Source organism: Cucurbita pepo, chromosome 3 (assembly GCF_057944985.1).
Source record: "Cucurbita pepo subsp. pepo isolate OVF chromosome 3, ASM5794498v1, whole genome shotgun sequence".
NCBI classification, from domain to species: Eukaryota; Viridiplantae; Streptophyta; class Magnoliopsida; order Cucurbitales; family Cucurbitaceae; genus Cucurbita; species Cucurbita pepo.
In genome coordinates, this window is record NC_141800.1 from 13112158 (window position 1) to 13121592 (window position 9435).

The 9435-nt window shown below is 38.2% G+C and overlaps 1 protein-coding gene across 2 annotated transcripts; it reads left to right on the top strand.

Moving 5' to 3' along the window:
* LOC111790344 (LEAF RUST 10 DISEASE-RESISTANCE LOCUS RECEPTOR-LIKE PROTEIN KINASE-like 1.3) lies at positions 1–4152 on the top strand. Of its 2 annotated transcripts, XM_087122043.1 has the most exons (6): positions 1–325; positions 708–1245; positions 1402–1437; positions 1511–1834; positions 2959–3756; positions 4024–4152. In XM_087122043.1, the coding sequence occupies exons 1-6, from the start codon at positions 89–91 to the stop codon at positions 4032–4034; spliced, it is 1944 nt and encodes a 647-aa protein (XP_086978169.1). In that variant the 5' UTR covers positions 1–88; the 3' UTR covers positions 4035–4152. The 2 variants fall into 2 exon arrangements, with proteins under 2 accessions (XP_086978169.1, XP_023526988.2); XM_023671220.2 differs by lacking the exon at positions 4024–4152 and having other exon boundaries at positions 2–325; positions 2959–3941.
* Positions 4153–9435: the final 5283 nt, after the last annotated feature.

The window sequence follows — 9435 nt, forward strand, 5'->3', positions numbered from 1 at the left end:
AACACCTTTCCAATAATAGTCCTTCCCTCTTGTGTTGAAGCTTAAGGATTCCCCTTTTCCAAGCTTCCATTGAATCATAAGGTCCCAGATGAACAACAACTTCTCTACCTCTCTTCTTCTCACAATCTTCTTCTACATCTCTCCATCTCTTAGCACATACAAAGATTGCTCCGCCGTGTTCAATTGTGGGACGATCGTCGACGTTGGCTTCCCTTTCTGGGGCGAAGATCGTCCGCCAAGCTGCGGAGTTCCTAAATTGAAACTCACCTGTAAAGATAACGTTGCTCGGATCGAGATGATGCAAGTGAAATATAGGGTTTTGCAGGTGACATAACACTAACTCCACTATTATGAAATTTGATTTAAGATATAAAGTAGTATATATTTTATATCGTTGTAATCCGTTAGGATTTTTTTCCTTAAATTTTATCTTATTTTCACGATTGTGTTAAGTAGTATATTTTTTATTGTCTCTAACCGTTAGTTGATAGCTAGTATCCTATTTAAAATTTGTGGACATTAATAAAGATTGGACTTTCGATCCCACTCATGTTTTTTATTAGTATAAGAGCACGGGAAGAGGAAGAACAAAAGAAAAGTAATCTAGATTGAAATAGAGGACTTTCAATCCAACTTCTATTTCTTATTCTTAACAAAAGCACGTGATGCATGATTGAAATAACTCTCCGTATTCATATTCTTAATAGGTGGATCCGAGTAAAAAAACGCTCAAGATCGCACGAGACGACTATTTCGATGGCATCTGCCCAGAAACTCGTCTTAAGAACACGACCCTGAACCCAAATCTCTTGGAAATGGGGAATGGGTACGTGAATCTAACACTGCTTTATGGGTGCGATTCACCCCTTATGGTAGTTCCTGACCATTTGAGATTCGAGTGTCCCGTCCATGGAGATGGGTGCGTGAAGCTTGGGGAGGAAATGGGGCTATGGGGCTGCAAGGACAGCGTTGTGGTTCCTGTTCGTGGCGATGAGGGGCTTTTGGTTGGAGTTTCCAAGATGGAAGAAGCCATTAGAGAAGGGTTTGAGGTGAAATGGAAGGTGGATAGCGGTGGTTGTGGTGGTGATTGTGTGGAGTCCGGTGGCGTTTGTGGTTATGATTTGAAACTCCGCCGTGGGATATGTTTCTGTGAGAATGGTGTTTCTTCTTCTTCTTCAGCAGATGTTTGCCGGAAGGACGGTGGCGCCTCCGTCCACCAGGCGTCAGGCTCTGCCGCCAAGACAGGTTTGGTGGTGACTATATTGTCTTTGATATTTGATAAGTAGTGTGACTTATCAGACATTTTAAAGTTTTAAAATTTATGAGTTTGTTAAAACAAAAACAAACACAAAAACATGAATTACGTTGTTTCAACTAACAAGTTTTGATGTTGTTCCATAGGTGGGAGTGAATCCAACAAAAAACACTTAATAATAGGTATGAATTAGAATTACTTTGTTTACACATATGTATGTAGATGTTCCATAAAGTGATTCAGTTTTATCTGTAGGCCTTTGTGTTGGAGGGGCAACTTTACTAGGCTTATGCCTAGGATGCTTTGTCTTCTGCATTACACAACGAAATAAAGAACATGTTCGTCCCAAGTTGAAAAGCAAGGATCTTGCTTCGCCTCCTTCAACTGCACCTATTCTGATTCCCTCGACGTTTCGCTCTAATACCATTCCTTCTTATCCTTATTCGAGATCCGATCTCGAGAATGGGAGCTCCTACTTCGGAGCTCGACTCTTTACCTATGATGAACTTGAGGAAGCAACTCATAATTTTGATCCTTCAAAGGAGCTTGGAGATGGAGGTTATGGTACTGTTTACTTTGGTAAGGATAATATCATCATGTGCTATTGGGTTTAAATACCATTGGTAAGTTTTGTGCCAATTAATCATAGTTATGCATAATTCTGCAAATAGGGATCAAAATGACCCCTTTTTTTAGAATAAAAGAATAGAAACGGGATATTTTAAAAGTATATGGACTAAACTTGACGAGAGTTAAAAGTCTGTGTTATAAAGAATCCTGCACTCTTGAGCGTACAACCTAGCATCGTGAATGAGAGGAGTTTTTATGTAACAACTCAAACCCACCTCTAGCAGATATTGTCTTTTTTAGACTTTCTCTTTGGGGCTTGGCGTCTGTCAGGGAAGTTTACATACCCTTATAAATAATGTTTCGTTGTCCTCTCCAACCGATGTGGGATCTTACAATCCCCCCCTCTTTCGGGGGCCAGCATCCTCGCTCGCACAGAGCCTTGTGTCCACTCCCTACGAGGCTCAGCCTCCTTGCTGGAACATCAATCGTTCTCTTCTCCAATTGATGTGGGACCCCTCAATCCACTCCCCTTCGGAGCCCAGCATCCTTGCTGGCACACTGCCTCGTGTCCACCCCCTTCGGGACTCATCCTCCTTGCTGGCACATTGCTCGATGTCGGACTCAGCCCACCATTAGCAGATATTGTCCTCCTTGTTCTTTCCCTTTTGGGCTTCCTTTCAAGGTTTTTAAAACTCGTCTGCGAGGTAGGTTTCCACACCCTTATAAAAAATGTTTCGTTCTCCTCTGTGGGATCTTACATCTGGTTGTTTGTGTTATTTGATACTAAGTTTTTACTAAATAGACGAGATGAGATTTTATAATTAGTCCCGAATAGAGAGATTGAATTTCTCTATTAATTGGAAAGGGGTGCTTCAGATTGGGAAGTAAAAGAAAGGCAACCTATTCCTACAATTTCCGTCAGTCTCGCTACCTCGTTAGTTGCCACTCCTATCCATATTGTCTTTTTCATGATGTCAAGAGAATTTTAGCGTCTCATCTTCTCTAAACTACAAGGATTACAATGAACCAAAATTGAGATTACAAATAGAATTTAAACCATTTTTAATGTCTATGTTCGTTATAAGAACTCATGGTGTATTGTTACTTAAAACATTTGTTTGATTGTGAATCAGGAACACTTAAGGATGGACGGATGGTTGCAGTAAAGCGTCTATATGAAAACAACTATAAACGTGTCGAACAATTCATGAACGAAGTCGAGATTCTCTCACGATTGCAACACCCGAACCTCGTGAAGCTTTACGGATGCACATCGAGACATAGTCGAGAGCTCCTCCTAGTATATGAGTACATTCCCAATGGAACAGTGGCTGATCATCTACATGGAAAACAAGCAAATTCAGGTCAGCTCAATTTGGCTGTTAGGCTAAAGATAGCTATAGAGACAGCTAATGCACTAGCTTACCTCCATCGCCAAGACATCATTCACCGCGATGTCAAAACCAACAACATTCTTCTAGACAACAACTTCAAAGTAAAAGTGGCTGATTTCGGGCTCTCACGGTTATTTCCCCTCGATGTAACCCATGTTTCAACTGCTCCACAAGGGACACCAGGCTATGTTGATCCCGAGTATTATCAGTGCTATCAACTAACCAGTAAGAGTGACGTGTATAGCTTTGGAGTCGTTTTGATTGAGCTGATATCGTCACTGCAGGCAGTTGATATCAACAGGAATAGAAATGATATCAATTTGTCGAATATGGCTATTGATAGAATTCAAAAGCATAGTTTGGGTGATCTAGTAGATCCGGATCTCGGGTTTGAGAGGGATTATGTTGTAAGGTCTATGATAACGTCACTGGCTGAGTTGGGTTTTCGATGTCTTCAACAAACAAGGGATGTGAGGCCTTCTATGGATGAAGTGCTGCAAGCTCTGAGAGAAATAGGGAAAGAAGTGGTAGATATTGGTAATGATATGTGAGGCTTTTAAGGAATGCTTTCACCCATAGCTCAAGATTAATTATTACTATTAGTTTATTGTTATCTTTTCAAAAAAAAATGTAGTCCCTATAAATTTGTGAAACATATTTTTGTTGTATTGGTTTTAAATGAAAATTATGATTATCGAATAAAAATGAAGTTTATGTGAGGACACCGAATCAACTGATTAAGAAAATTTTTAAAGAATTGAAAATTGTTATCTATGCTAACAAAGTGCACCTTCCATTTGACAGCTCAATCATAGGAACTTCATAATTAAGCGTTCTTTGCTTAGAGTAATTCTATGTTGGGTGTGTCTTGAAAATTTACCTATAATGCATGTGAGTGAGGACAAGTCATACTGGAAGGACTCGTTTTAGTTTGTGTGGATAGTGTTCACTCTTCGAAGCGAGGAGTAAGTAACGCGACCATGTCTGAGGGATGCAGGGGAATGTTAGGCCATTAGGTATTGAATTCGGATACCAAATCTTAAGCCTAGGATCGTTACAATTTATATGATGAGCTTATGTATTTCGAAGTTGATTAACTTTATATTCTATTCTAAGTAAGTTTTGCAATGACTTGTGTGTATATATACACTCGAGTTTGCTGATAATTCAATTCCATATGACTATAACATGTCTTAAATTCAAATTTGTTGAAGGTTATTTTCCCTTGCATTAAATGTTCATAGCTCACATAGAGCACTATGAACCAAACTAATACTCAATTTCACATAGGATGGGGTGACCTTTTGAATTATTGAACTTCTGATAGTGTTAGCAATTTGTAGGTCCAAATGCTTTAAAGATATTGAAGGCTTCATTTGAAATTTGATTCAGAACCAGACTCAAACTTCCTTTCTATTTCAATTTCATTCTATAGTTTTCTTGTTTAGATTTGAAAATTTGAGATTTTGGATAATGTTTTTCAATAAACTTATATTTTATCACTTTTTCTCTTTGAACTTTAGATATTATTGATTTGAATTTTAAACTAAAAAAGTATTGCACCTTTACATACATCGAATAGGATAATTTTGATATAACGAATTTATGTATCATGGAAGACAATTATGTGAAGAAAATTATTGGAATATATGAAGTATGATGTGAATAAATGATTTGGAAGAATTAGAAAATAATCATATTGTTATATCTTATATTGAGAGAAAAATTTAAACCTCTAATTTTGATTCGGAAGAATTATAAAATATTCATGTTGTTGAATCTTAACCATGTTATTGTTCATACGTATGAAAGAACGTTATGTTTATGAACGTTATAAAATATTCATGAAAGTTATGTTTATGAAAGAACGAATGTATGACCCGTATCATACGTATATGTCATGATTTTTTGTGTCATGTGCATTGGGATACTTCTCCGTTATGATGAGTACAAATGTGTGCACTAAGATATTATGTAAACCATGATATTATGCATGTTCCTTTCCCTTTGTGACTTTTTCGGCAGCATATATGCTAGTCGAAGGCCACGTCCAAGAGTATGTATACAAGCATACCTAAGGGTCCATGTTCATGTACATGGGCCATGTGTAGAGAAGTACTGCACATCCAATCAACCCAAATTAGAAAGTGAGACCAAGACCATGATATAATGAAAAGATAGACCCTACCATGATCACATATGCTTGCATCTTCTGACCCCAAAAGTGAAGCTACTAATTGAGTATCTTTAAATGTTCAAGTCTTGTACTACTTTTTTTAGGTAAAGGTAAGACTCCCTGTATGGATAACAACATCACCGTGGAGGTCATGGAATCGAAGCTAGTGCAATTATTTTTATGATTTAAATTGTAACTTTTAGGTTAATTCAATGTGTTTTTATTACTTTAAACTTATTGTTACTTTGTTTTGGCTTTTCAATTTATATTACTTTTATTTGATCTACGAGCATTTAAGTTCATGATATCATTTATGAAATGTTTTAAAAAGATTTTTCGAGCATTATAAATATGTTAAGGAAGAAATTCGAAGGAGAAATTGATCTGAAGATGAAGTTCCAACCAAACCTCAAGAGCAATAAGTTCTTAGCTTTTAGCCCACATTTAATGCATTTATTTCTTTCCATAGTTAACGAAATTGAATGAGGTTAATTTATTGGAATGGAGTTAAAACTCTTCATATATTTTTTTTTTTTTTTTTTTTTTTTTGGGACGGAATCAAGTTTAATCAGGTTATGTATGAAAAAGAAATGAAAATAGGAAGAAAATAAAAAAAAATAAAAAGTTAAAAATGCAATCAAAACTAGAAAAATCTAAAAATCACGTTAATCAAATGTGAAATGCATCGAGGGAGGCTGTGACACAAGGAGAAGGACACGTCCGCAGTACATAAATAAATAGAAAATAAATTGAGAATAGCTTGAAACTAGATTCAAACACGAACATAGAGGGTGGAGGCGCGCCTTGTGTCAGGGTCGTAATTTTTCAATTGTGCAGCGTTGTAATCTTGACGCTCACAACCAGCCTTGAGTAAAACCCAAACCCCATATTCATTTTTTGTCCGACTTTGTAGTTTCATTAGACATTAAGCGAGATTTGTCTTCGTCAATCGAAGGCAACTTTTACGAAATCCAAGCTTGTTCTCTAGGCCCAATACAAAATAATAGTTATAAAAATAAGTCCTATGGTTTAGCCATTTTAGCCAAATCGTTGGCCAGTGGCCAACCTTTTTAGTTTTTGCACGAAGCCAGAGGCAAGTTAGCCACAACAAACCTTAAGTCGTTCGCCGCCTTTCCTTCTTTCTTTGTCAGCTTCTTCCTTAAGCCGCTGTCACCCAACGTTCATGCTGTCCTGCCGCCGACTATTTCCCACATCACCCGCGCCCCTTCGCACATTAGAAAATCGTCACCCAACACCCATGTCGCCGCTGTGAGTGAATGCCATCGTCGTCGCCAAAACTGACATTAAGAGGATTAAACGCAGCAAACCAATAGTTGCCTCTCGGGATAAATATACAACACGGTTTTCTCTCAGGATAGATAGGATTGGAACCAACCTTTACGTGGACAGCAGACTCGATCTAAGTCAGAGTGAACCAATAGCTGTAGGAACAATTAGGAAAGGAGTTTCCAAGTAAGGGACCCTCATGTTGAAACTAAATGTTTTTTTTTTTTTTTTTTTTTGTTTTGAAAAAGGGTCGAATAGATTTGTCATATGATTGTGTGCTGTGTAATCTATTGGTAGTGTGCTGTGTAATCTGTTGGTTGTGTGCTGTGTGCTGTGTAATCTGTTGGTTGTGTGCTGTGGGATGTGTAAGTGTGTTGTGTAATTGGTTGGGGGCGATAAATATGAGGTAATTGATGGTTGTTAAACACGGTATAAATTGTTGAATGTGTGTAGTTGTATTTGATGATTGAGTTCGATCACTGTATAAACTGTTGAATGTGTGTAGTTGTATTTGATGATTGGGTTCGATCACTGTATAAACTGTTGAATGTGTGTAGTTGTATTTGATGATTGGGTTCGATCACTGTATAAACTGTTGAATGTGTGTAGTTGTATTTAATGATTGGGTTCAATCACTTTATAAATTGTTGAATGAGTGTAGTTGTATTTGATGATTGAGTTCGATCACTTTATAAACGGTTGAATGTGTGTAGTTGTATTTGATGATTGGGTTCGATGTGAGTTGTATGACACAATAAATGTGGGTTCATGAAATCCAACATTTTAAGTTTTGGGACCTATTGCATGCATATTGTGTTTGTCGGTGGCGATGGTTAAGGGGCTTGTGGTAATCGTTACATGCTGTGTTTCTGGTAACTAGCCACTACGTCACCCTCGGTGATGATTGTAGAAAATAACTATCAAGATAAGGATTACACGCTGTGTGTTTTGGGTAACCATCCGTCGATAGTCATTTTAAGGAAATAAGGAGGGATGTTGATTTCCTCGTGGTAATGGTTACACGTTGTGTGTTTCGAGTAACTAGCCAGGGATAATCATTTTAAGGAGTAAAGGTAGGTGTTGATTTTCTTGGGGCAATAATCACCTGCTGCGTGTTTCGGGTGATTAACCACTAGGGTCCCTTGATTTTGGTTGATCGCCTTGTATCCAGTTATGTATTTGACCTCAATAGGGGAGTTCCTTGTTTTTTTTTTTTTTTTTTTTTAAATAGTTTTCTAGGCAAAACTGTGGCACGAACGTGACGAGTGGGATGCCAAAGTCAGTCATGGGACGATTCAAGGAGTTTATATTTATTGAAATTTTATTTTGATGGATAGACGTTTATGGAACTAGTCCGTCATACAAGATTACCTTTTGATTTGTTCTTTGAACATTTTTAGGTTGTCTGTTTTAACCTTTTTAAAGGGGTACCCGCACCTGATCTTAATCAATGACCGTTTTTGCATAGTTTTCATTAATTTTTAAATAAATCAAATTATTTTTGGTAACGATCGTGACTGCTACTTATAGGATAAGTGTCACGACCCAAAGAATTAACTTTAAATCGTGACTAACAATGACTGTGACGTGTAGTGTGCAAACAAGAGTTTCAAAGGGAAACATAATTTCAAAAAAAAAAGAACCGTTTATTTTGTAAGGAAAACGTTTCGATACAAGAAGATTTATGTGACTCGTTATAGGTAAGGAAAGGAAAACAAAGTGTTCTAATCAGTAAAACTAGACTGACGTCCCGGGACACGCTTCCTCTATGACAGTCCACATCGTTCAATGCGCCCTCTCTTGACCCGATGCCTCACATACCTGGAAAAGAAAGGTATAACAAGAATGAGTTTAAAATTATACTCAGTAAGCCACCTACTTGTAGGCTCTTATCGCATCCTAATCTTAACAAACCCCCACAGACTCTACTTTAGCTCTAGGACATCTAGTTTTCTTTTTAGCACCTTAGGGCTTGCCCCTCGCGACTTCTTGGTTCTTTGTCCTTTCGTTTAAAAATTCTTAAGAGCTCCCTTATGCTGACCTGTGTAATGATTGGTGCCCTACGAGTAGCTACCTCGGCATGGCTTTGAGACTATCTGGTAACTTACCTAGGGAGTGAGCTGCCACCCCCTAGGCCCATGACAGTCCCCCTGGTCGAGGAGAGCTACCCCCCTTAACCCATCCAGCTAAATGGTCTATACGACGTGGGCACACGTCTTCCATGCTAAAACGGCTAAGAGCAGTTGGATTCTGATCAGGAACCCCCTGGTCCTCCACGAAGCTATGACACCAATCACACACTTGTAGCCTGAGGGTGCTCTAGTGAGGGTTCGTACGCCGTGGTGGTCTGTTACTCTATTAGGGGAAGGGTTAGGTCTATACCTTAGTGTCTTGTTACTCTAACCACGAATCCCTAGACTTAATCAACATACAAGCTCAACGAGGCGATAACATCCATCAACTCCTGGAGCGCAGAGTTCACAATTTTCCATCCTCCTTTCAACATGAAATATACATATACATAATAAGCGGAAACTTAAAGCATAACAGCAATACTCAGGTAATTCTCGTAATAATTCACACAATACATCTTACTTTTAATAAGCAATTACCTACATTCAATCACGGGAAGCTACAATCTAAGATAATTAAACTAGCATGCATGCATTCCAAGCAACTCTTACAAGTATTTCTTCCTAAAATTCCGCATGGTGACGCGGGTCGGTTTGTGTTGCTGGGGACGCGTGTCATAG